Source organism: Notamacropus eugenii, chromosome 4 (assembly GCF_028372415.1).
Source record: "Notamacropus eugenii isolate mMacEug1 chromosome 4, mMacEug1.pri_v2, whole genome shotgun sequence".
NCBI lineage: Eukaryota > Metazoa > Chordata > Mammalia > Diprotodontia > Macropodidae > Notamacropus > Notamacropus eugenii.
Window position 1 is genome coordinate 67,004,294 of NC_092875.1, and position 27,902 is coordinate 67,032,195.

A 27,902-nucleotide genomic window follows, 5' to 3' on the forward strand; every position below is an offset into this window, starting at 1 on the left:
GGAGTTATTAGCACGTTCTCCATCACTTTCTAGAACCTACTTAATTAACATAACAATACATCAAGCGCTGGCGTGCTGTTTGTCCACTTACGAGGTGCGAACGTTCTCGCCGCAAATTTAACAACAGGCTGCCTGGAGGGGGCGAGAGTTGAACCCAACGCAGCCCCGGAGGAGTCCTGGCCCCGCCCTTCAGGACTTGGCCTTGGACGTGACCTCCGCACCCGCGCATGTTGCCTCGGTCCCTTTAAGAGCTTGAAAAACCTTGGAAACCAAAGCAGGAAGGAGGCGGGTCCTCGCGCCTAGAGCGATAATCACATCAACCAATCCGGGAAGCCTTCCTGGCCGGTTCAGCCAATGAGCACCTGGGAGGGCGGGCCTAGGGCAGCTGATTCCCGAGGCCGGGCAGCAGCTGCTGCTGCTGGGTGGTGGGGGACCCACAGGACCCTGGGGGTCCCGAATTGGTGCCACGTGTCCCCGGGGGAGCCGGGCTGGGACCTCGGTAACTCCCGGGGCCCCGGCTGGCAGAGGAGGTTGGAGCGGGGTGGCTGCTCGAGCCCGCAGCGGGGTGGGGGTTGGAGACGAGGCCTGGGGACCTGGATGGGGGCGGGGGACCCCGGGGGAGACCCCGGCCCCACCGTTGGAGCCATTCTAGGCCTCGCGAACCGGAGCGGCCTAGATCTACCCCAGGGACCCAGGCGTCCCGTCCCTGCCCATCCAGTCCGAGGTGGGGGGGGAGGGTCCCAGGGACTGGAGGGAAAGGGCGGGGGGCGTGTGCAGAGCCCCAGACCTGAACAGGAGCTTGAATTTAGAGGGGAGGGACCGCAGGAGTCACCTCGTCCAACCCTCCCAACCCCCATTTCACAGAGGAGGAGACTGAGGCCCAGAGTGGGAACAAGGTCATCTGCGGGTTGACTGTCAATGGCAGAGCTGGGATTGGACCCCAGACCCCCAGAATCGCGCCCCACGCTAGATGGAAGTTCAGTGATCACCCCACTCCATAGAGCAGGGGTCTGGCCTCAGGCCTCTCAGTTGAAGGGAAGGATTAGGGGCTTCTGGATATCCTCCATCCCACTCCACACCTGCTGGCATCCCCACAGCCCCAGGTGTTGGCAGAGGTCATCTCATTCGGTAAATGTTTGACCTGTCAGATGCTATCAGCAGGTACCCTGAAGGCTATATCCTGCCCCATTCCCTTCCTGTACCCCAAGCAGTCTTTCTTCGTTAAAACCCGCCCCCCCCTCCGCAATAATGAGGATGGGTCAAAGAAGGAGGCGATCAGTCTTGAGTGAGTAGGATGACCTTATGGAAAGACCCCTAAAAGGAGCAATCAGGACAATTGTGGTCTGTTCCCAGTGGCCACAGACTGACCAAATCTTTGGCTTTGGGCAGATTCCTCTCCTTTCTACCCCACTTTTTTTTATTCAATCTGCAAAATGACAGAGATTTGGTGGTCACTGAAGGGTAGAGCTGAACTTTAGGGACCATCTAATCTAGTTCTTTCATTTTTACAGGTGAGGAAACTGAGTCCTAGGGAGGTAGAGTAAGACCTTCCCACAGTCAGATGACAGAGCTGGGCTTCATACCCATATCTGAGACCAGATACAATGAACTAACTGTCTACCTCCTCTAAGATTCTTCCCAGTTTAGATACTATGTTCTAAAGCCCCTTCACCCTTATGGTCAGGAGCTTGGTTCCATTGCAGCACCCCCTGTCCCAGCCAGGGAAGATGGCAAGGACAGAGACAACCGAGGTGGGCTTTGTACTTGGTTACCTCTCCACCTAAGCTACTTCTATTCCTTTGTTGGCTCCCTCTTTCTCTCTCTTTCTTTCTGCTCTTCTCTCTCTCTCTGTACCTCCACCCCTCACCAGCAGCATCTCTCAAGAACCATGGCATCCAAAGCTGCATCCCCTACTGCAGACCCAGTCCCTGTTTCTCCACCACCTTCCGGGGCTGCCCAGCTGGATGCAAGTGAGGATTTTGAGGTCCTGGATGGAACTGAAGAGGAAGAGGACGATGATGATGACTTGAATGAGCTGCCTCCCTTGGAGGATCTGGGAGCAGCCCAAAATGAGGACCCCACGGAGCCTCAGCCTACAGCATCTGAAGAGACAGAGCATGAAGAGACAGAGCATTCAGGCGCCCTCCAGGAGGAGTGGATGGACATCTTGGGTAAGAGGCTTGAAACTTTCAGGCATGAGGGTGTGGGGGCTGGGTCTGAGGCTGGGCATGGGTTACTTCATTCATTTATTAAGCGTTCACTGTCAGTCATCCAGTAAACATTTATTAAGTACCTGCTGTGTGCCAGGCACTGAATTAGGTGCTGAGTATTCCAAAGACAAAAATAAAATGTTCCCTGCCCTTTTAAGGAGCATATGTATTATGTGCAGGCCCAAATTGAGGCATTACTATTTGGGGCCAGGTATATATAGTCTCTTGGTTGAAAGAGGAGAGTGGAAACCAGAATCGTTATCATCATAATACAAAGCTCTCATTTGATCCTCACTACACTCTGGGAGGTAAATGCTATTATTATCCCCATTTTACAGATGAGGAAACAGAGTCTGGCAGAGGTTAAGTGACCTGTCTAGGGTCACACAGCTAGTAAGTGTCTGGGGCCACATTTGAACTCAGGTCTTCCTGACTCCAGATCTCTCGCTTCAGCCATCGTGCTAACTTAGCTTGAGTAAGAGATGGTCTTTATCACAGCGCTTTTAACAGATAAAAATATATATTAGAATATAATAAGTACAAAAAGGCAGTACACTGTCATTAGTTCAGTGAGGGAGAGAGGGAGGCAGGGTGCTGTACTTGCATTCTCCTCAAGGCAGGGTTTATCTTTTGCCTCCTTTTGTATCCCTGGTGCCTAGCACAGTGCCTAGCACAGTGCCTGGCACATCCAAGATGTTTAATACGTGTTTATTGATTGATTGACTTAGAATTGAGAAGACTTGAGTTCAAGTCCTCATTATACTATTTGTGTGATCATAGGCAACTGATCCAATCTTCCTGACCCTCTGTTTTTTCTTCTGAGTACTTTTATGTCTTTAAAATATATATATTTAAAAATTTTTTTTCAATCAGCAAAATTCTGCCTTCCTTCCCACCTCTCTTTCTTCCTAGTTGAGAAAGAAAGAAAAAGAAAACTCCTGTGTGCAAACATGTGCTGTCAAGCAAAAGGAATTTCTGTATTGGCCATGTCCAAAAAATAAGCCTCATTCAACATTCTGGGTCCCTCACCTCTAGACTTGGATGTGAGGAGTAAGCTTCATCATGACTTCTCTGGAATCTGCTCGTTGATCTGTTGGTCAGAGCTCCTTAGTCCTTCAAAGTTAGTTATTTCTCACATGTTGTTGTCATTATAATGTATCGTTCTGCATACTTCACTTTTCATCATCAATTCATGCCAGTCTTCCCAGGTTTCTTTGAAACTATACCCTTCATATTTTCTTACAGCACAGTCATATTCTATCACATTCATATACCATAATTTGTTCAGACATTCTCCAAATTAGTAGGCACCCTCCTTAGTTTCCAACTCTGTCTCTGCAAAAAAGAATTTCTATAGATATTTTTGTATAACCCTAGTTAGTTTGTTTTACTTAGGACTAATGCCTCTCTTAATTTACCCTTCCTCTTATTTCACCTTCTCCCTTCCTATGTGTTCTATATGCTTCTCTCCTTTAATCAGTTCAGATAAAAGTAAGGTATTGGTGTCACTGGCTCCCCCTACCCCGTTTTCTCTTGTTTGCCTAGACCTCTACTTGCACATAATATTCCCTAACTTTGCTTTCCCTCCAAGTGTACTCTTTCCCTCCCTTTCCATTCTCCTTTAAAGATCATCAAGTTATAAAAGAAGCATTCCCCGGCCCTCTGTCTAATTAGACTTTCTCTGTGTTCCCGGATGATGATAGAGCTCTGAAGGGATATATGTAACATCTCCCCATGTTAGAATGTAATCATTTTATCCTTGTTTAATTCCTTGTGGTTGTTCATGCTTACATTTTTGTGTTTCTTGACTCCTGTGTTTGTACTTAAGAGTTTCTTCACAGCTGTGGTCTTTTCGTCAGGAATGCTTGGAAGTCCTGTATTTAATTATAGGTCCGTTTTTTTCTCTCATAGGATGATCCTCAGATTTTCTAGATGTTATTCTTGGCTCTAAGCCCAGTTCCATGACTTTCTAGAGTATTATTTTCCATGCTCTCTGTTTCTTTTTGTGGTGGCTACTAAATCCTGTGTGATACTGACTGTGGCTCCTCAGTGCTGAAATTCCTTCTTTCTGATTGCTTTACAGTATTTTTGTCTATACTATGGAAGCTCTGGATTTTGGCTGTGATAGTGCTGGAAGTTTTCATTTTGGGGTTTCTTTCAGGAGATGACCAGCGGATTCTTTCTCTTTCCACTTTGCCCTCTGATTTTAAGAGATCTGGGCAGTTCTCTTTTATGATTTCTTGAACTCTTTCCGGGCTCTTTTTTTGATCATGGTAGTCTGTCTTCAACTGCCTTATTTTCTGCATCAGTTTTTGAGGTCATGGTTTTTGCTATGAGATACCTTATGTTTTCTTCTATGTTTTGTTTTTCCCCAGCCTTTTGGCTTTGTTTTAATGGATCATTGTTGTCATGAAATTAGTTTTTCAGGGAGTTTGCTGCTTGGACCAGGTTTTGTACTTTTTGTGCCAAGCTCTTAATTGCCTTTCCAATTCTTTCTGAGATTGCACTCATTTTTTCCAACTTTTTCCTTTACTCCCTCTAATTTGATTTATAAAAGTACTTTAAAAACTCTTGCTCCATCTTTTCCAGGAATTTTAGTTGAATTTGTGCTTAAGGTACATTTCCCTTTGAGGTTTTGTTGTGGATGGTTCAGAGACATTGTCTTCTGGGTTTATGGCCTGAATGTACTTATCACCATGATAGCTTTCATGGTGGGAATTTTTTCATTTGCTCATTCTTCCAGCCTGCTTCCTGATGTCAGACTTGATGTCAGGGCCAGACTCTGAACATTTTTGGAGGGAATGTCTGGTCTGGGCCTGCTGCTTTTCCTTTCTTGGAATATTGAGTGTTGTGTGATTCTAGGATCTTAGGGACGGCTTAGGCTGTCAACTCATAAGTTTTCAAGGCTCCCAAAGTAATGCATTCCAGGGCGAAGTCTGATCACTGTCGCCCTGGTCTGAGCTCCACAATTTCCTGACTTGGGTTTGGTTCTGAGCAACAGGCCTGTGGGTTTGCCTCTGGTTGGAGTTCCAGCAGACTGCTGCTGGGCTCAGTCACTGTCAGCTTAATGGACTTTGGTCTGGGATTCCTGCCCTGGTTATTCTGTTGCAGGTTTCAAAGTGGGCTAGAGCTGGAACTGAGACCTTGAACCCCTCCTAGGGTCAAACTCACATAGCTGCTGCTGCTGCTTGCTTCACTAGGACCCATGACCACTCCTCACCCTGAAATGCCACCCCTAGGCACAGATCTCCTCAGTCATCCCTAAATCTGTGAGCTAGAGCTCAAAAGTGAGTAGCATAGATGCCAAATGTTTAGGCCTGTGTCTGATGAATCTCAGGTGTCTTCTTGTCCAAGGGCACACATTCTCCCTGGGCTGCCATGCTCTGTGAGGCCCTTCCTGGCTAGACCCCATCCCCAGTGTCCTCACACTTCTCTGCCTGTCTTCTGCCTGTCTGTACTTGTGCTAACCTGGGCTGGAAAAATGATTTACAGTGGTTTTTTTCCCTTGAATTTCCTAATCAAGATTCAATCTGGCGTGTTTCCCACGTTTCTTTGGAAGAGCTATTGGGTGGGGTGGGAGGTGGGGAGCTCATTGTACTGTAGATTTGTATCTACTGTGAAACCTGTTGTCTTAGAAGATTGCTTGGGACATTCGACTCAGTGACTTACTCAAGGTCACCCAGCCAGCATGTTTTTAGAGTAGAACTTGTCATCTTCTTGACTTTGAGTCTGGTTCTCTGTACATAAGGCCACACATGGCTCTCTTTTCTTTTTGATTGTCAATAAATAATAAGCACAGTAGCACCTTGTGTTCTCTATGCCTTAGTCAGTTCTATGACGATAAGTAAAAATGTGGTCTGCTATAGAATATAGACTGGTGAAAGCCTGTCTGTTCCTTTTTAATACCTTCATCAATGATTCCTCTCTATGTGAAGATGGGTCCCATAAAGATTTTATACAGATAAGAAAGTAATGTTTTTTTCAGGAAATTTTTTAAAGTTAAAATAAGCCTCTGATTCCTCCTCCCGTCCCGAGGATTGATTAGCTCTCCCATTCATTAACTCTCTTAATTATCTAAAGAACTGATCCCTCAATGTCCTGGAAGTCACACTTTGTCCAGCATCGACCTTTTCTCTGGATGTTTGGTCTAGTCCAGCTGCTCTTTTCATCTTCCGTTTTCTTTCTTTGGCACCATTTATTTTCTTTTCCTCTCATAGTTCATTGAGGACTGTACTTTTAGGAGTCTGGAGCTGGGGGTTCCATCAGAAGAGTTTGTTAGAGAAAGTTTTAGAGATTGTTTTTCATTTTTTATCTGTCATTCTTTGTTTCATCCTTGAATGATGTAGACATGATATGTCTTAGTTGGTTCTCACATCAAGTTTTCTGTAACCTTTGCTTTTTTTCCTCCACTACTTTTCCGTGTCTTTTGAGATAATCTACTGCCTATAATCTTGTACCATCCTCCTTTCTCAAGTTTTTATTAAGAAGTTTACATTTTTAAACAGTACGGCCCTTGCCCGCATATCCCTCTAGCTGGCAAAGTGATCAAACACTTTCTGCTGAGATGGTTTCTAGGGTCCTTTACTTTTCTTTTTGTGGTGGTAACCATTTACAGTGGTTAAATTTTCTTAAGAAATAGTGATAATTTGTGTCCATGTAGGTTTTATCTATTTCCCATTTTTTTGACATCAGTAACTTATTTAAATACATCAGGTTGGTGTTGCCTCAGTTGCATGTCATATCATTCCACTTTATTCCTTTTTCCTCTTTTTTGGCACTTATTTTGATCTTTCCTCTAACAAATCAGTGATCTGACTCTAGGATAGCTGATTCAGAAACGGCTCCCAAACTAGTAACTCATTGTTTCCTGCCTTTTAATAATATATAATGAATTTCATGTTTTTTGTTGTTATTTGGTGCTTGCCGTGTCTAATGCCCCCCAGTTCCCTTTTTGAAAAATCTTTTTAATAAGCGTGAGGCTTCTGTGTAGTCTGCTTGTTCATTACTCCTGAACCATGTTTTCCAATGTATTTTTTCCTTGTCTCTCCTTTGCATTCCTTTACATTGGTGTTGATAAGTATTAACTTTTTAGATGTCTTAGCAAGTTCTGCATTTGTTTTCTCTATCACTTTATCCTCTGCTCAAATATTGGTATATAAGTTGTCATTATCCTCATCGTAATATTTGTGTAAATGCTTGTCATGAATACTACAGTATGAAATGATCCAGGGAGACAGCCAAGCCATTTATCTCTCCCATTTAGCCACAGCTTCCTTTGTCTTCTGGATTTATTTATATCGAGAATATCCACATTAGCAGGATTTAGTGTCCCAGGTTCCTCGGTTAATAGACAAGGATCTCCTGTTTAGTGCAGCAGTGTCAAACTCAAACTGGAATGAATCCCTGTAGGCCGTCTACTTAGAAACTACAAATTAGCCTTCTGCTGTAGTTATTTATTTCATTAAATATTTCCCAATTTCATTTGAATCTAGTTCAGGCAGGGAGTCTTGCTGAGACCAGACTTGAAATTTTTCCAGTTTGATAGAATCTCTCATAACTCTCCAGGCGAGCCTTTGGGAACTCGGAAAGCAGTGGAGGGGAATCTTTGTTCTGTTTTGTTTGGGTTTTTTGGGGGGGGGAGGTTTGGCGTATTTTATTTATATGCATTTATTATTGCTTTCCCTCTTGCCTTTCTTCTCAGTTGAACAATAAAAAAATAAATCTTCATAACGAATATGCGCAGGCCAGTAAAATACATTCCATATTGCTCAGGACCAAAAAAATATTTGCCTCATTCTGCATTTTAAGTCCCTCCCCTCAAAGGCAGGAGATTGGCAGTATGGTCCACCATCAATCCCAGGACTCAACATTGATTGTTGCTTTGATCAGAGTTTTCAAGTCTTTCATCTTATAGGTTAGTTTCCTCATCTGTAAAATGGGGACTATTATAGCACTTTCCTCCCAAGGTTGTTGGGATCAAATGAGATGACCATTGTAAAGTGCTTGGTATAATGCCTGGCATAAGGCAAGAGCTACATAAATGTTAGCTGTTATTGCTATTGTTTCAAAGTTGTCTTTCTCTGTGATGTCAGTCTGTAAATTATTCTGCTAGTTCTGCTGAGTTGACTCTGCTTCAGAGGTCTTCCCAGCTTCCTTTTGGAACTGCTTTGTCATTTCTTATGATACAAAAATATTCTTTTACCTTCATATGCAATAATGAGTTTAGCCATTTCCCACCATGTGGGTGCCCTCCACTGTTTCTAATTCTTCGCCGCTACAAAAATGTTATCAGTCATTTTGTACATATGGATCCTTCTCCCAAAGTTTTTCTTGGATCTCCTTTGAAGTATAGGCCTTTGAGTGGCACAATGGGGTCCAAGGGCATGCACAGTTTAGGGACTTTGGGCAGAGTTCCAAAACCACCTTTCAGAAAGGCTACGGTAGTTCACAGCTCCCCCAAAAAGAAGGGAAGCTTTGTACAAGTTCTCGTGTGTATTGGGGATAAAAATATTTGTATTCAGATAATTAATGTAAAGCACTTTGCAAACTTTAATGCACTCACTAAATTCAGGTGATGATGATGGTAACACCTCTTCTCCATGAGAGGCTGGAATTTGTACTTCAGGGAAAGAAGAATTAAGGAGTCAGTCAATAGTAGGTTTATTAAGCCCCTACTATGTGCCAGGGAGGGCAGCTAGGTGGCACAGTAGATGGAGCACCAGGCCTGGAGTCAGGAAAACCTGAATTTGAATCCAGTCTCAGATACTTAACTAGCTTTGTGACCTTGGGCAAGTCTTTTAACCCTGTTTGCCTCAAGTTTACCTCATCTGTTAAATGAGCCAGAGAAGGAAATGGTCAATCTCTCCAGTATCTTTGCCAAGAAAACCCCAAATGGGGTCATAAAGAGTCAGACACAATTGAAGTAACCGAACCACACAATGTGTACAATGCTAAGTGCTGGGAGACTTTGGGAGATCTTTGAGCAAAGGAGTGACCTTGGCGCAATATGTTCACAAGGAAGATTCGCTTGGCAGCCTTTGAAGAGCGGACAAAATAATAACACTCCTCTTTGTACGCCTCTTTAAGATTCATAGTGGCTTTCCCACAGGATCTGGGGAGATGGGTCCCATTCTTCATTTCACAGGGGAAGAAGCGAGAGCGACTTTGTCAGGGTTATACAGCCCACCCTTGGAACGTCCGACATGGGACCTCTGAGTCAGGGCTGCATTTGTAGGGGCACAGCTCCGAGGACTAGGGAGGTGACAGCCCCATTGTCTTCTGCCCTTATCCAGCCTTACCTGGAGGATCATGTTCTGTGGTGGGAGCCACATTTTAGGACGTTGATAAGCTGCCTAGTGTCTAGAAGAGGGCAGCCAGGATGGCTGCTGAGATGGCTGCTGAGACACCCCCTCTGACCCTCACGTTTTGGGATTCTCTGAAGTCCCGTGTTCTAGATGCTCCATTTTGCATTACACTAGCACCGGGAGCCTGTCTGCTATTGAATTAATCATCTTTTCTCAGTCCTTTCTTCTGATGGTGCTTATTTGGCTCCAGTTCAGTCTTTCTCCCAGTGTCTCAGGCTCACACCTCAGCATCAGTCCTGACTCTGCTTTTTCCCTCACTCCCTGGTCCAGTCTCAGTGCTGGCTCTTTTACCCCCAAAACTTCTCCTCCCCCCAGCTCCTCCCAGGCTCCCTCCTCATCTTTTCTCAGCAGCCTCCATACTCTTGCAGTAGCTTTCAGCATGGCCTTCAGACATGGACTTTCACTGGCATGAAGAAAGGGCATAGGCTGAACTCACTGCATTGTAGAATGTGAAGACTGGAAAGGTAGGAAGGGGCCATGTTATGAAGAGCCTCAGAGGCCAAACAGAGGATTTTGTTTTTGATCTTGGAGTCAATAGGGAGCCATTGCAGTTTATTGAATGGGAAAGTGGTGTGGACAGACCTATGCTTTGGAAAGATCACTTTAGTGGCTAAATGGAAGACAGATTGGAGTGAGGAGAGACTTTAGGCAGGAAGAGCAGCCAACAAACAGGCTATTGTTGTAGTCCAGACAAGATGTGAGAAGGACATGCACTAGGTGGTGGTTGTGTGAGTGTAGCAAAGAGGAGATACGTGTGTGTGTTTGTGTTTAAACACATACATACACACATATATGAGAGAATTTGAGGTGGCACCCAGGTTGTGAACCTGTGCAACTGGGACAAAGACAGCACCCTTGACAGTAATGGGAGAGTTGGGAGAAGGGGAGGGAGGGGAAGGAGGGCCTAGGTGGAAAGAAAATGAGTTCTCTTTTGGATCTGTTGAGTTTGAGAAGCCTATGGGATAATCCGATTGGAGATTCAAATCCAGAAGGAATTAATGATAGGGGGATAGAACTCAGAACAAAGACTGAGGTTAGAGCTAGGTTAGAGCTATATGAATCATCTTCATAGAAATAAGAATTACATTCATGACAACTGATGAGATCATCAAGTGAAACAGTATGGCGTAGAGATTCTTCTCTGTCTTTGTGTCCTGAACCTTCCCTTTGGCAGTCTGGTGAAGCATATGGACCCCTCTTACAAATAAAATGTTTTTTTAGGCCTTCATAATTAAAAGAAATGCTAGACTTCAGTTAAAGATTACTGAAAATGTAATTTTTCACACATCCAAATTCATGGACTCCTTGAAATCTGTATAGACTCTAGGTTAAGAACCCCTGGTATAGAGGGAGAAAAGAAGGCCCAAGACAAAGCTTTATGGTTGGAACACACTAAGATAATTTCAAAATTTTTTATTTTAAATGTTGCTTAAGGGATTCTTGTAGGACCCTCCCGCATAAGTATAATCCCAATTGAATCTCCCCACATAGTGTTAAGTGAAGCAACATCATGACAGTAATGGAGGACCTAACAGACCTAGATGCCCTGTCCCTCTGGAAAAACTGGTCACCATGGATGCCACAGCGGAACTGTTAATTTACACTCAGAAGGATTTGGTGGGAATCTCCTACCTGGTTGTTTTTCAGTTCCCCATCAGGCAAGACATGTAGGGACCTGGGGTAGGGGAAAAGAACAGCATCCTCAAGGGTGGCCATGACTTAAAAAAAAAAAATTCCATTTACATATAAAAACAATTTTTATCATTCGTTCTTAAAAATTTTGAATTCCAAATTCTCTCGCTTCTTTCCTCCCTTTCTCCCTCCCCAAGAGGGCAAGCAATCTAATATAGGTCATACGTATGCAGTCATGCAAAATATACCTCCACAATAGATAGGACATAATATGAAAGAAAACACAGACCAAAAGAAAAGTAAAGAACACAACCCCCCCCCCCTAAAAAAAAGTACGCTTCGATCTGCTCTGTCAGACTCTATCTGTTAGACTCTATCAGTTCTTTCTGGAAGTGGATAGCATTTTTCATCATGAGTGCTTCAGAATGGTATTAAACCATTGTTTTAAATGGTCTTAAACCAATGTATTACTGAGAAATAGCTAAGTCATTCACAGTTGATCATCATGCAGTAGTGCTATTACTATGTATGATGTTCTCCTGTCTATGCTCACTTCACTTTGCATCAGTATATGTCAATCTTTCCAGGTTTTTTTGAGAGCATCTCACTCTCCATTTCTTGTGGCACAGTCGTATTCCATCATAATCACATACCATAACTTGTTGAGCCATTCTCTAATTAATGGGCATCCCTTCAATTTCCAGTTCTTTGCCACCACAAAAAAGAGCTGCTATAAATATTTTTGTATATATAAGTCTTTTTCTCTTTGGAATACAAACCTAGTAATGATATTGCTGGGTTAAAGGATATGCACATTTTTATAGCCCTTTGGGCATGGTTCCAAATAGCTCTCCAGAAAGGTTGGATCCACCAGCAGTGGATTAGTATCCCAATTTTCCCACATTCCCTTCAACATTTGCCATTTTCCTTTCCATCTTATTAACCAATCTGATAGGTATGTGGTGGTACCTCAGAGTTGCTTTAAGTTGCATTCCTCTAATCAATAGAAATTTAAAACATTTTTCCATATGACTGTGGATAGCTTTGATTTCTTCTTCTGAAAACTACCTGTTCATATCCTTTGACCATTTATTGATTGGGGAATGTCTTGTCTTTTTAGAAATTTGATGCAATTTTCTATATGTTTGAGAAATGAGGCCTTTATCAGAGAAATTTACTGTAAATTTTTTTCACAGTTATGATTACTGTGTATTTCTCTCCATCCCATTTTTCCCCTGTTTGTCCTTTCTCTCCTTTCACTCCGTCTCTCCTCAGAAGTGTTTTGCTTCTGGACACTGCCTCCCTTCTGAGTACTCTGTTCTGTTAGTCTTCTCCCTTCTCTTATCTGCCTTTCCTCTTACTTCCCTGTAGGGTAAGAGAGATTTTAATACCCAACTGAGTGTGTATGCTGTTTCCTCTTTCAGCCAATTCCAGTGAGAGTAAAGTTCAAGCACTGTCTGCCACCACCACCGCCTCCATCTTCCCTTCCACTATAAAAGTTTTTTTGAGCCTTTTTTATGTAATATAATTTACCCCACTCCACCTCTCCTTTCCCCATTCTCCAGGTACATCCCTCTTTCTCACACCTTCATTTTATCTTTTTTAAATGTCCTTATTTTAGTCTTCTCACCTGCATGCTCTCTATCTGTGTATACTCCTTTTAACTGTTCTAATAATGATAAAGTTCTTAGGAGTTACAATTATTTTCTCATGGAAGAATGTAAATAGTTTAACCTTATTAAATCCCTTATACTTTCTCTTTCCTATTTACCTTTTTCTGCTTCTCTTGTATGTGAAAGTCAAATTTTCTATTTTAACTCTGCTCTTTTCATTAGGAATGCTTGAAAGTCCTCTATTTCATTGAATATCCATTTTTTCTCCTGAAGGATTATATTTAGTTTTGCAGGGTAGTTCATTTTTTGGTTGTAACCCTAGCTCCTTTGCCCTTCAGATGATCATATTTCAAGCTTTCTGATCTTTTAAGGTAGAAGCTGCTAAATCTTGTGTGATCCTGGCTGTTGCTCCATGATATTTGAATTGTTTCTTTCTGGCTGCTTGCTGTATTTTCTCCTTGACCTGGGAGTGCTGTAATTTGGCTGTGATATTCCTGGGAATTCTCATTTTGGGATCTCATTCAGGAGGTGATTGGCGGATTCTTTAAATTTCTATTTAAGCCTCTGCTTCTGGGATATCAGGGCAGTTTTCCTTGCTAATTAGTTGAAACATGACATCGAGGCTCTTTTTTTGATCCTGGCTTTCAGGTAGTCAAATAATTCTTTAGGAATTATTATCTCTCCTGGACCTGTTTTCCAGGCAAGTTGTTTTTCAACCAATGAGATATTTCACATTTTCTTCTGTTTTTTCATTCTTTTGATTTTGTTTTATTGTAGAGGTTTCCAAACTTATTTGGCCTACTGCCCTCTTTTCAAAAAAAAAAAATACTCAGAGCTTCCCTGGAAATCTACCTTCTTTACCCCTTTAATGTTATTTTTAAAATTTGCATCATTTCAAAAAAAATATACTTTTTAAAAATGATATATGTTAATTTAATAATTTATTATAAATTTATGAGATTTTCCTGCATTAAAATTTTGTGGTACAATATTGTCAACATGATGCATCATGTAACCATATAGTATTATATTGTAAACAGCATTACGTATACATATTCCTGCTGATACATGTGGGACTTCCTGACAACATGCTACACACTTGCCTGCCAACATTTGTTTGTTAAGACCTGTTGGTGGACTTGATCACTGATTGGTTATAGATTGAATTTTGTGTGTTTATTTGGAAAATAATGTAATCACTATGACTTTAACTCTGTTACACAACAGATGAAACATGTACAAATGGTTTTTCTTGTCTTCTTTCCTTATATTTCCACCTTCCCCTTATTTTTATTCAGTGCCCCCCAGTTGCACCTAAAAATACTACTGCCTCCCTGGATTGTTCCAGAACCCCTCAAGGGGCTGTATCTCCTACCTTGGGAACCTGTGATTTCTTGTTTCATTCTTTTGATTTTGTTTTATCATTTCTTGATGTCTCATGGAGTTTTTAACTTCCACTTCCCCAATTCTGATTTTTAAAGAATTTTCTTCTTCAGTGAGCTTTTATACCTCTCTTTCCATTTGGCCAACTCTGCTTTTTAAACAGTTCTTTTCTTCAGTGAATTGTTGTGCTTCTTTTATTATTTGGCGTATTCTGTTTTTAAGGTTTTATTTTCTTCAGTATTTTTTTCTACCTTATTTATCAAGCTGTTGACTCATGATTTTTTTTTGCATTGCTCTCATTTCTTTTCCCAATTTTTCCTCTACCTCTTTTATTTGATGTTTCAAATCCTTTTTGAATTCTGCCAGAAATTTTGGGGGAGGGGAGGCCTGAGACCAATTCACATTTTTCTTTGAGGCTTTGGATATAGCAGTTTTGACGTTGCTATCTTCTTCTGAGTTTGTGTTTTGATCTTCCCTGTCACAGTAGCAGCTTTCTATGGTCAAGTTCCTTTTTTGTTGTTGTTTGTTATTTTTTTCTGCCTGTTTCTTGACTTTTAACTTTACATTAAAGTTGGGCTCTGCTTCTGAGTGGAGAGGGCACTGTCCCAAGCTTCAGGTTTTTTGTGTAGCTGTTTTCAGAGCTAGTCCTGGGAGTCTGTAAGTTTAAGCTTCTTCCAAGGTGGTGTGATCTAGGGAGAAGTGTGGTCATTACTCTGCTGGCCTGTGGTCTGGTCTGTTAGCAACCATAAGCACTTTTGCTACCCTGGAACTATGACCAGGGTACCCATTCCTCTACAGCCACAAGCTCTGGTATGTTCCTCCTCCCCCGGAATTGCAATCTGGAACCAGCAATACAAGAGTTCTGCACTCAGCACCAGCCAAGAGTCCCCTTTAATCTCTCTCTGACCAGTTGTCCAGCCCCCTTATTGTCTGTGGGCTAACTCCAGAAATCACAATTGCCAATTCAGTTGCCCCATGCTGACCTTCTAAGTTTTCTTGGGCTGGAAAATTGTTTCACTCTCTCCTTTTGTTGGTTCTGCTGCTCAAGAATTCATCTTTCGAGGTGTTATTTTAAAGTTGTTTGGAGGGGAACTTGGGAGAGCTCAGGGGAATCCCTAGCGCTGCCCCTTCCACTTTCTGGGTTAGCAGACCCAGATCATCATTGCTGCTTTCATATGATATCTATTGGTCTTGTGTTCCTCTGGCTGGTTATTAATGGGTGTAACGACTCTTTAGAAGCTGCTAGGATAGGAAAGCAATTCAGTTTATGTGTCCCAGAGAAGATTGCTGGGTCCATGACTGTCATGTGCTTCTACCTACTTATACCAGTAGTTAGTCAAAAACAGAAAGTCATTGTTACTCAGTGGAGTGCAGGTAGTGACCATTTATGGAGAAGTGTGTGACATCCACTGCAGAAGATTCTCTGTAGAATTGGGTGCTTCCTCAAGGCCGCTGCCTCAGCAACTCAGTGCTGAAGAGAGTCCAGGCTTTTATGGTCTCCACTGCAAAAGAGGACCGAACTTCTCCAGCCAACCTCCTCATTTCTTAAAACCCCCCATCAACTGTTGACTGAGTCAATTCCCAGCTATGGGCAGACAACTTAACCTATGTAGTCCTTGCCATTGAATTTTAAGTCTCTTGGTGTAGAGTAGCAGAGCAGGTCAGGATGCCCTCTTCATTTGTCTAGATAACAAGACAAACTATAGCTGATTCTCTTGATCAGTGCATGACTGGAAGAGTGATTCCAGCAATGGCCATAGAGATTGTGTTCTCCAGGGCCATTATGAATTATGTAAAGAATGCTGTTGACTCCATGCTGCCATACGTAAGGGCAAATGATCTTCAAGAAGCAGCTAATCTAAATTCAAAAAACTACCTTAACTTAGCAACAGCAGTAAATTATTGTGAAGAAGAGTGCTCCTGTATACATTAGCTTCCAGGCATCTTAGAGATCCAGCAGAGCAACTGTTAACAATTGTCTTGTTAAACATCAGCATCTCTGCAGGATCTATGGAGGGGTCACAGAAGAAACGGCATGCTAAAACCGATCACTCACATCCTGCTGAGCTCAGCCATCCCAGATGAGGGATGACTCAGAGAAGAGTGATGGGGCTGGTGGTGCATTATCAGCCAGCCTCTTCTTTTTGTTAAAAGCAAGAGGAAACCTGTACTTTATACATTACTAACAATAATGTCCATTTTTTTAAATCAGTATTTTATTTGTTTTTATGGAAACTTTTTTTTTTTACATCATAGCAATCTCCAAATTTCTCCTTCCCACTTCCCTGTCTAGTGAGCCTTCCCTCATAATAAACATTTCCTAAGGAAAAGAATAAGTTAAGTCAAACCTTTGGGATTTGTTCTGTGAAGTCTGAATTCAGTCAAAGGGCCACGCTTGAGTACCTAGAAGGCCATGTATCCTTGAGCCTGCAGGTTCCCCACCCCTGAGCCAAACCAGTGCTTAGACTGAGTGGGCCACATTGGATTGTCCCATACCCATAGTTGCCCACCTTTTCAGGGAATGAAGTGGATTGCATTTTCCCAGCTCTTCTCCAGGGTCACTCTTGACCACTGTAATTACAGACAATTCTACCTTGTTTCGTTGATGCTTCTGTTCACATTGTTATTGTCATGTTTTCCTTGCTTCATTCTCCAACACTTTGTGTAGGTTTTCCCTTCTTTCTCTGAATGTTTCACATTTGTCATGTCTTACTGCTCAGTAGTATTCTCTTGCCTTCCTGAACCCCCATCTGGTTAGTCATTTAACAGTGGAGGAGCATCTACTGTATTTTGTGTTCTTTACCACAGCAGAAGCTGCTGTTGCTCTGAACAGCGTGGCATCTCTGGGGTAATCTGAGGATGAGTTTTTTTGCCAGTTTAAATTGTATTTATTTCTAGTTGGAGCTTCCATGATCACTACATATGTTATTCTGTGGGTTCTGCTTTGTTCACTTCACATCACTTCCTGCCAGTCCTCATTTGGAGACTTGAGTTCATGTCCCACTCATGGGGATTTTAACCAAATGATGATTACCTCCTCCTGGTCTTCCCCATGGGCACAAATGATAATGCCAGGAGGAATTTAGGAAATATTCCTAAAAAAGTATAGCTTAGAGAAGAAATAGAAGCTCTTGGGGGCCACACATGGTATTTTCCACCATTGTTGTCCATGGAAGGCAAGGGGTTCAGAAGAGAAAGGCAGATTTGGAAAGTGTTGAGCAAGTTAAGAAGGACAGGATTTGGATTTTTGGACTGTGCCTTAAAATATGGAAATGACGGGTCCATTTCTAGTCAGATGTGGAAAGAGAATACAAATACAAGAAGGTATTTATCTTAAGTCTAAAAATTCTAATCAAAAGGGCTCTAAATTGAAAAGAAAAAGGAAAGCTCTTTGACAAGTACTACTCATAAAGTTTGACAGAAAATAGGTTTAGACCACACTTTAACACCATATACTACAATAGATCCCAAATAGATATACAATATCTACATATAAATACATCATAAATAAATTAGAGGAGAATGGAAGGAGATTTTTTTTTTAAAGCTTTGATCAGGGGAAGAACTTATAACTAAAGAAGGGATAGAGTTGATCATAAAAAGATAAAACAGAAGATTTCTGTTATGTAAAAATGTTTTCACACAATGTTAACTAGAATAAAAAAAAACAGTTAATTTGGAGGGAAAATTCTCATCAAATTTCTCTGATAAAGGTCTGATGAAATCCAAAATATATAGGGAATTTATGATAAGAATGAGTTATTTCTGGTAAGATAAGTGGTCAAAAGATATGAATAAATAGTTCTCAGAAGAAGAAATGCAAACTGTCACTGAACATTGGAAAGACTACTTCAAATTATCAGTCATTTTCTAAATGCAAAATAAAACAGCTCTGAGGTTTCATTTGTACTCCATCAAATTTGCAAAAATAAACAAAGATTAGAATCAAGATGGTGGAGTAACAGGAAGAAGTTCAGCCAGCCCTACCCCTTCCCATTTTCTCTGTGCAGATCTAGAATATTCACCAATCTTTGAGGTGGCACTGATTAGGAAATTCAAGGGAAAAAAATCACAATGAGTCATTTTTCTAGCCCAGGTTGGCATAGGCCTCTGAGGGACACAGTGTAGCCAGTAATGGCCATGTGGAGCATTACAGCACAGAAGGGTCTAAGCTTGTGAAAGGTGCAGGAATGGGTATACTGGCATGGCTGTGACTCATTGCCCAGTTTTGGATTGTAGGTCCAGAGCAAACTGAGGGGTGGCATTTCAGGGTGAGGAATGGTCATGGGTCCTAGGCTGTGTACTAGTGAGGAGCAAGTCCAGAAGCAAGCAGCAGCAGCAGCTATGTAACTTTAACCCTAGGAGGAGTTCAAGGTCTCAGTTCCAGCCTCCAGCCCACTTTGAAACCTTCAATGTAATAAGCAGGGCAGGAATCCCAGACCAAAGTCCATTGGGCTGACAGTGACTGAGCCCAGCAGCAGTCTGCTGGAACTCCAACCAGAGACAAACTCACAGGCCTGTTGCTCAGACCCAAATCCAAGTCAGGAAATTATGGAGCTCAGACCAGGGCGACAGTGATCAGATTTCGCCCTGGAGCGCATTACTTTTCGAGCCTAAGCTGATGTTCTAGAAAGAAGCACAAGAACACTTAATGCTCCAAGAGAGCAGCAGCAGCAGCAGCAGGACCAGTCCAGATATTTCCTCCAGAAGTGTTTCTGATGTCAGGAAGCAGGCTGGAAGAATGAGTAAACAAAAAAAGAATCCTACCATAGAAAGTTATTGGGGTGACGAGGACATAAACTCAGAAGAAGAGAATGAATCTAGGAACTGACAGGGCCAGTGGAGAAGTTTGTTTTGCTAGATTTGACATGTTTGTAGCAGGGTTAGGGTGAGGTGAGATGGGAAGGAGAAAAGGTGAATGTTTTTCTAATAAAAAAAATTAAAAAAAAAAAGTTGGCATCAATCAATGTTGCAGAGGCTTTGGGGAAATAAGCAGATGAATATACTCTTGGAGCTGGTACTGATCTAAACTACTCTATAAAATGCCTTAGAATTATGTAAGAAAAGTCATTGACTGTTCATTTCTTTGGTCCATCCATGCCATTAGTGGGCATATACTACAAGGAGATCATTGTCAAAATGAAGGTTGCCATATATAACAAAGAATTCAGTGGAACTCAGGTATCCAACCATTGGTCACACAACCAGCTGGACAAATTGTGTATATGAATAGAGTAGAGTATGCTTTTGCTGTCAAAATCACAAGCATAAGGAATTAAGAGAAATCAATCAATCAAATTTATTAAGCGCCTACTAGACTCTAGGGCTGCAAATAAGAAAAAGAAAAAGTTCCTGCCCTCCAGGGGTGTTGGGAAGATCAAATGAGACAAAATTTGTAAAGAAAAAGAAAATCAAGCTCTAATTTTTAGAGCTTGTTGAATTCTGAGGGGTAAATGCTCATTCTAAAAATTTCACAAGTGACTCAAGCCTTTGGGAACTGGTTCCAGCCCAGTACTGGCTGCAAGGATCTGTATATTTCTAGTGAGTTCTTGGACGTCCCCCAGGCCTTTATCCAAGTCATTGATCAAACAGTTAAAGTGGCCTAAGAGCAAGCCCAGGACAATGGAGTAAGGGTCCCTCTGGACTCAGTCTGGGCACTCCATGGGCGAAGGCTGTCAGTAATCCAAAGAGTATCCAGGGACTGACCAAGGCATGACAGCTGTATTCAGGTTGTTGAAGACAGGAGAAGTCAGCTCATGGGCACACCTGGAAGCACATGGGGGAAGTTTCCATGAGGGGCATCCAGCTTCCGAAGCACCAAGAGGTGGTGGGGTCCTCCTCCAGCATAGGCTGGCCGGCTGCTCTCTGGCCAAGGGGATTGGCTTACGGTGGGTCTGACCACATGGGCATTGAGGTCCTTTCCTTCCTAATCTGTTGGGGGGGGGGTCCCATTTTCCTTGGCCTTCCTCATAATGTGATACTATTCCATTCCATCTCCATGTCACCATTTGTTCAGTCAGTTCCATTTTTGCATGTGGAGTTTGTTTCCAGTTTTTTGCCATCACACCGAGTAATGATGTGAATAATTTTCTAGAAAGGCATTTTCTTATTGTTGGAAGAGACTTTGTGGACTATCTGATCTAATGTCCTTGGGCCCCCCATCTCTGACTGATGAAAATGATGAAACCCAGAAAAAAAAAGTGTTTCATCCAGAGTGGCCCAGGTAGCTGGGGTTAGATGTGAAATCAAATCCCCTTCCTTCTGGTGTGGCTCTAGATTGTAATTGCCCTCCAACCTCACCTTTGTACTTTCCTGGCATTGAACTTGCTCTGCAGACATGAAAGCAGTACTCGAGCATTCAGCACCATGCCTGACATGTGGTAGGTGTTTAATACATGAGGGCTTGATTGATTTGGAATCTCAGTGAGGTGAGTATTTCTTTCAGTGAAATCAATTGCAGCCTATCCTGTGGGATTCTGGTCTGTTCCTTCTCCTTGATTCATCCCCATTCAAACTTCCCAATGCTGGGGGCCTCCCTTGGGCTCTCAACATCCAGGGGAGACCAGAAGAGCATACCGGCTTGAGTTGGAAATTGATTTCTCCTTGTCCTTTATCTCCCTCCTAGGTAACGGACTGCTTAGAAAGAAGATCCTCGTGGCTGCCCTACCTGGGGCTGAGCGGCCCAGCAAGGGCCAGGATGTGACAGTGCATTTGAAGGTCTCCCTTGAGGATAATGGAGAACAGGTGGAAGAGCAGCCCAGCCTCACCTTCACCCTAGGAGACTGTGATTTTCTCCAGGTACTGTGGAGCACTGGGGAGGAGTGATGGTGCTTAGGGCCCTGGTCGCAGAGAATGAAGCCTGCATTTTGGGGGTGGGCCTGGCCTTAAAGGCAGCTGGTGGCACAGCAGAGAGAACACTGAGTCTGGAGCTAGGAAGACCAGAGCACTGAACTTAGACAGGTACTGCCTTTGTGACCCTGGTCAAGTCATTTCACCTCTGTTGGCCTCAATTTTTTTACCTGTAAAGTGGAAAGAATAACAGCCCTTGCTTCTGCCAGGGTTGTTGTGAGAATCAAATGAGATATTTGTGAAGTGCTTCATGTGGCGCCTGGCTCTAAGTGGGCACTCTGTTTGCTTATTCTCCCTCCCACCCCTCTGAGATCTGGGTCACTTCTTCTTTGTTTCTGAAGGCTTTGGATCTGAGTGTGCAGCTCATGAATGTGGGCGAAACAGCCCTGATCATCGCAGACGCCAAATACTGCTATGGATCTCATGGCAGGTGAGATGGAGTGGAGGAGGTCTGAGCATTGACCTGCCTGCAACAGGAACTGGTGCCCAGAGAACAGAGGGTACAGAATCTGAAGAGCTGCAAGGGATTTTAAATAGAGAATGTCAGGGCTGGGAGGGCCCCCAGGACACAGGAGGTCAGGGCTGGGAGGGCCCCCAGGACACAGGAGGTCAGGGCTGGGTGGGCCCCCAGGACACAGGGGGTCAGGGCTGGGAGGGCCCCCAGGACACAGGGGATCAGGGCTGGGAGGCCCCCCAGGACACAGGGGGTCAGGGCTGGGAGGGCCCCCAGGACACAGGGGGTCAGAGCTGGAAGAGACCTTAGCATGGGGAATGTCGTAGCTAAGAGGGTCCTTAACAAACATCTAGTTTACTTAGCAGATTAGATAACTAAAATCCTGAGGGACAGCATCTAGTTCATATAGAGAATTAATAACAGAGGACCTCTGGGGTGTCCTTCCTACCAGGACCTCCTGGGAAATGCAGGGTTCCCTGGTGGTCTCTGGACCACTCAGACCGTTGGGGTAGGTTCTCCCAGCTGAATAACGGAGTCCCTGCTCGTCTCATTCCTGACAAAGTGTCCATGGCTAGGAGCTCTGACCTCTCTGCTCCCTTAGTCTTTCTCCTCTTTAGTAACTGAGTGATTGAGGAAAGCTAATTTCTGTCCATCCCTCATCAGACAATGAGAGTCTCTGGAGGGACTTTCTTTCTAGTAGGGCAAGTTGCCCACTGAGCAAACACTGCCTTGGTCAGGAATCACTCAGTGTCCCAGCTGGAAGGGACCTCAGAGTGACCTGATCTCATTCTCTTTTTCCAGATAAGGAAACCAAGGCCTGGGGAGGGAAAGTAAGTTACCTGGAGTCAGAGCGAGGGATTAGGCAGGAGCTTCCATTGGGGGAATCTGGGTGGGGAAACTGTATCAAATGCCCTCTAAAATGCCTGGATTTCCTGGCCCCTGGGGCCTCACAGGAGTCCTGCCATCCCTCCCAATTCAACCCTTCACCTCGAGGTGGCTCTGCAGACAGCTGTGGATGGGCCTGACCTGGAGCTGCTGAGCGGGCGAGAGCGAATTTCCCTGGCTGACCACAAGCGGGAATGTGGGAATGCACACTACCAGAGGGCCGACTTTGTCTTGGCTGCCAACTCCTATGACTTGGCGCTCAAGGCCATCAGTGCCAGCTCCAAAGGTGCCATTGGGTTCTGTCACTGCTTCCCCAAGGGACTGAGCATTCAGGGAGTTTCCATGTCCTTGGGGGCCTCCCTGGCCTGGATCTTGGAGCCCTTGCAGTGATCCCAGTAGCCCCCCCCTCCAACTCCCACTACTGATGCCTATCTATGGGGTGGGCTGTGTGAAGGGTTATGTTCCCTTACGCTCCTTTGTATCCCCATGCTAGTTGATGTGAGCCCAGAGGAGGAGGCAGAGTTGTTGGAGCTGAAGGTGAAATGTCTGAACAACCTGGCCGCCTCACAGCTCAAGCTGGACCACTACAGTGCAGCCTTGAACTCCTGCAGCCTGGCACTCAGCCACCAGCCAGATAACATCAAGGCCCTGTTCCGGAAGGGCAAGGTGAGCCTCAGGCAGCCCTCCCTCCCCCAAGTCAACCTCTAGCCTCCTCAGGGCAGCCCAGGACACATGGATCACATCATTCTGTGTCCTTTGGAGCATCTACACAGTTACTATTGGAATGAGAGTCACAAACTAGCAGACATCAGGATTGGGAGGGCCTTAGAACATGGGATGTCAGAGCTGGGAAGGTCCTTAGAAGTGTAGTCTAAATCCTTCATTTTACAGATGAGGAAACTGAGGTCCAGAACCTTATCTCCCCAGTGAAAGATTAAATTCCTTTGGGGAGGGTAGCGACAAAGTCCTTCCTTTCTCTTGCCTGAGCAAGGCTTGGGGGAACTTCAGTATGTTCTTGAGGCCTGATCAATCCTACCCTGCCCTCCTATAGGTGCTGGCACAGCAAGGTGAGTATGCTGAGGCCATCCCCATCCTGAGAGCTGCCCTCAAACTGGAACCTTCCAACAAGGTAAGTTCTTGGGCATTTTGGAGAGAGACAGGGAGAGGTGGGAGGCAAGGATGGGTCTCGGGAGCCCTGGAAGTGCCACGTCTTCCAGCCTTCTCCATAGCCTATGCCTGGCCTCTTGGGGAAGAGGGGTTTAGCCCCCTGGTGGAGCTGCCTTGGAGGTGGTGCTTCCCTTTCCCCAACCCAGGACCAGGATGTCCCATGGAGGTTCAGCCAGATGAGTCCTGAGCTCCCTGTGCTCTGACAGCACTCTCAATCCTGAGAGTGGACTCTTACCCCCAGGTCTACCCATTCTTTGGGGATAGGGCCAGGTCCCCTGCCCTTCCTTCTTTGTCCCTACCCCCTCTAGAACAGTACAGTGATAGGGTTTGAATCTGTCCTCTGCCACCTACTCCCTGAGTGACTCTGGGCAGAGAAGGCATCTCTCAGGCCTCTGTGTTCTTCATCTATGACATGAGGGGTGTTGGACAAGACAGCCTCGAAGGACCACTCTGTCTCTTAAGTTTGTGAGTGAAGGCACCTTATAAGGACCAGTGGTATCATACTCATGTAGAAACAAAACCACAAATTACCATTATTTATGTTGGATTATATTTTCATTTATTTTGTTAAACATTCCCAATTACATTTGAGTCTGAAGCAGAACAAACTTGAGAGTCCAAGAGGCTGACTTAGAACAAGAGATCTTAGAACAGAGTGTCAAAAGTAGGAAGGCCCTTGGAACATAGTATGTCAGAACTAGGTGGACCTTAGAACCTGGGATGTCAGAGCTGGGAGGGCCCTTGAAACATGGGATGTCAGAGCTGGGAGGGCCCTTGAAACATGGGATGTCAGAGCTGGGAGGACCTTAGAACCCAGGATGTCAGAGCTGGGAGGGCCCTCAGGCCTCACAATGTCAGAACTGCCAGAGATCTTTGAACACTCTTAAGTCTCATCCTTCACTTTACAGGAAATGATTGTCTAGGTAGTCGCCTCTTAATTCTTTTTTCCAGGGCCCTCAGGACTAGGGAGATCTTGAGGGGTTCGGGGAAGGCAGAGTAGCTTTCCTCAGGTTCTCTCCATCCCATCCTGCCCCAGTCCTCCACCCAATCACTCTTTGTCTCATCCTGAGTGCCCTAATTCCATTGTAGTTGGCCCCCAGACTCCCCAGCCTTAGCTTCCCTGGGGAGAGGGGAGTTATCCTATTTTCTGTTCCCCCATTTACTTTATCTCCTCCTGAAAATCCAGAAGCAATTTTTCCCCTTATTCTGACCCTTGAAGGTTTTATTGGTGCCCCCATTGTTTCTTTTGCCAGGGCAGGAGGAGGGGTCCATGAGGCAGCCGAAGGCATCTGGGGTGCGATTGAGCCAAGTCAGGACATTTGTCTTGTCCTTGGTTGTTTCTTAGGAAGGCAGTAGTGAGCTCCTGCAGCCCCATTTCCTATTGCTGGCAGCCTGAGGCCCTGAAAGGGGATGCCTTTTCTGTTTCTCCAAGGACTTTGGGATCTGCTTCCTGCCTGCCTGCCTCCCTCCTCAGTACTCCTTGGGGTGCTCCTCTCTTCTCTGTTCTCTTTACAGACTATTCATTCAGAGCTCTCCAAGTTAGTGAAAAAGCATGCTGCCCAGAGGCACACAGAGACTGCCATGTACAAGAAGATGCTTGGCACTGCTGGTGCCAGTGGACTGCCCACCAAGAGCCCTGCCAAGGGCCCCCGGGTAAGGGACTTGGGGGGGTAAGGAGTCCAAAGGCCTCTCCCAATATTTAGCCTCTGGTCTAACTAGGCCTCAGTAGGAAAGTGAGAGGCCCCTTTGTGCTATCGGCAAGCATTGCCATCTCTGGCAGTGCCAGGGGGTATGGCCACACAAGCCTAATTTCAGTAGCTCTGCCAGCTCAGAGCCAATTCATTGGTTGGCATCACAGTCATAGAACTTTAGGATTTGAAGGAATTTTAGTTGTCAGCAGCAGGAGAACCCAAAAAGTCAGAGCTGGGAGGGTTCTTAGAACCCAGGAGGTCAGAGGTGGGAGGGCCTTAGAGCAGAGAATTTTAGAGCTAGGTAGGATTTTTTAATGGCGAGGGAGCTTTGGAACCAGCTGTAATCATCTCAGATCAGAGCTAGGAAAATGAAGGCCTAGGTTGAGGAAAGGACTTATCAGAGGTCATCTGTCAGATTAATGGCAGAGTTGGAACCCAGATCTCTTGTCCCTGGGCAGAGGATCCCAGAGGAACTCAGCTCACTTCCCTTTATAGAATTCTCTGCCTTTGTTCTCACCCTGGGGTAGACAGGAAAGACTTGAAGGAGAGAACCTTCCTTGGTGGTGTTTAGGGGAAAGACCAGGACAGAGTGAAGTCCAGCCCTGGCCCCGTGGGTCCCTGCCCCTCAGCACCTGTGGAGGGCTTCCTTTGTGACTCGCATTCTTCAGGGCTGGTCTGAGTTCTGCAGAAAGGGAAAAAACAGAAGAGCTGGTTCCTACAGTGCCCTCAGGGAGCGTCTCTTCTAGTCACGAAGGCAGGGACACATAGACAGGAAAAGCAAATCACACTTTAAGAGATGTTCCCAGGCCCCAAATGGCAATTGCCAAGTACCCTAGGAGCCCAGAGGAGCTCAATGCTCCCAGTGGTTTGGGGTAGTCATGAAAGGCTTCCTGAAAGAGGTGAGCTTTGAGTGGTCACCTAAGGATAGGGGAAGGATTTGGAGAGACAGAACAAAGGGAAAAGAGAGGCATCCCAAGTAGGAAAGAGGGAGTGAACAAATTCCTGAACGATGACATGAGAATGTGGATGTTCTGGGGACTGAGTGGTAAGCACCTGGCTAGAGGAGAAGGTGAGGCAGTCAGCTGGAGCCTGGTCATGCAGGCCTTGGATGCTAGGCCAAGGATTTTGGCCTTTTCCCTCTAGCTCAGAGGGATATGGCCAGGTCCTGGGCCATCAGCAGGGCTGGGGACAGACTTGGGGAGATGGTGGGTCGCTCAGGGCAGGGAGGGGATGAGCAATACCTAATCATTTTCTTTTCCCTTTGTTGTTTTTTTCCTACAGTCCATTCCATGGAAATGGCTCTTTGGGGCAACTGCTGTAGCCCTTGGGGGTGTGGCTCTGTCTGTGGTCATTGCTGCCAGAAACTGAAAGCTTGGACAGACGGATGCTGCCTACTGCCTGCCTGGGCTCCCCTGTGCCTTCCAACCCCAGGCCTGCATCTTCCCTGTCCCTTTCCTGTCCCAAAGCCTGACATGCCGCAGCTCATATACCACCTGGGCAGTGACCTAGAATTAGGTCAGTCCCTATGAAAGAATGAAGAGTATGGACCACCTAGTCAGGGGACATCTGTCTCCCTCCCTCTTCAGTCCTCCCCACCAGAGCTGGGCAGATACCTGGGGGCCTGATCTGTCTGGCAAGGACCAGCTAAAAGATCTCATGTAGCCCCAATGGGCGAGGGGATAGTAGACCCATGGAAGTATGTCAAAGGCACCCCAGCACTAGCCCAGCTCTCCCGAGAATGTCATGATGAAGAGAGTGGGGATGGGCCTTAGAAGTGGGTATTTTCCCATTGCCCACAAGGAAGGAGAACTGCTAGTATGCTCAGGCCCTGGTCCATTGGCCAGGCCTGGAGCCCTTGAGCTGGTTAATGCCATGAAAGTTCCCTGACAGGAGCCCAAAGGCCCAGTGCAGACCTGAAGCACTTTCTGCCCCACTCTGGGGGGATTTCCCCCCTTCTTCCCTAGGTTCAGGATCAGGATTGCCTGGCATGGGACTGGGGCATATCTGTGGACAGGGAATTGGTTTATTTAATTAAGTGGGAGGAGAATGTGCCCCCTTGCCTTGGCAGAAGCATCTTTGTGTGCCCAACTCCCTTTGCCCAGTCCGTGCTGCCCCCTGCCTTCAGTGAGTGCAGCCCTCTTCTTACCCCCCCACATTTGAATTTACTGGACCTAGGTATGGAGACTCCTCTTGTCTGATGGGAAAACCTAGGAAATAAAGTGCCCAGCCTGGTCGATTTGCCTGGGGCCCTCAGCTTCTTCTGCCGGCTCTGGGAAGGGGGTGTGAGTGTTCCTGTGTGTGTGTGTGTGTGTGTGTGTGTGTGTGTGTGTGTGTGTGTGTGTGTGTGTGTGTGTGTGTGTAGCGGTGTGTGTCTCCACACGTGTCTAATCTGTGTGCCTTCCTACATGCATGTACACACTGTCTTTACATGTGTGAATATGTCTGCACCATGCATGTTTGCATGTGTCTGCTGGTGTGTGCATGTTTGTGTGTTCCTCTAGCTGTGTGTGTGTGGTGGAGGGGGCCAGGGAGTAGGCTAAGCTGATGATCTACCGTTAGGCTCTCTGCTCTCAAGACATCCCATCCCCAGCTCCAGGATTCTTGATCCCATTAGATTGGGCCCATTTGGGCTGCCTCCCAGCAGTCTAAGCAGC

The 27,902-nt window shown here is 45.0% G+C and overlaps 1 protein-coding gene across 4 annotated transcripts; it reads left to right on the forward strand.

Moving 5' to 3' along the window:
- Nucleotides 1–312: 312 nt before the first annotated feature.
- FKBP8 (FKBP prolyl isomerase 8) lies at nt 313–27,484 on the forward strand. Of its 4 annotated transcripts, none has more exons than XM_072601634.1 (9): nt 313–499; nt 1,874–2,171; nt 20,828–21,000; nt 21,393–21,481; nt 22,459–22,676; nt 22,884–23,056; nt 23,442–23,519; nt 25,073–25,210; nt 26,530–27,484. In XM_072601634.1, the coding sequence occupies exons 2-9, from the start codon at nt 1,889–1,891 to the stop codon at nt 26,614–26,616; spliced, it is 1,239 nt and encodes a 412-aa protein (XP_072457735.1). In that variant the 5' UTR covers nt 313–499; nt 1,874–1,888; the 3' UTR covers nt 26,617–27,484. The 4 variants fall into 4 exon arrangements, with proteins under 4 accessions (XP_072457735.1, XP_072457733.1, XP_072457736.1 ...); XM_072601632.1 differs by having other exon boundaries at nt 350–499; nt 1,871–2,171; XM_072601635.1 differs by having other exon boundaries at nt 374–530.
- The last annotated feature ends 418 nt before the right edge of the window (nt 27,485–27,902 follow it).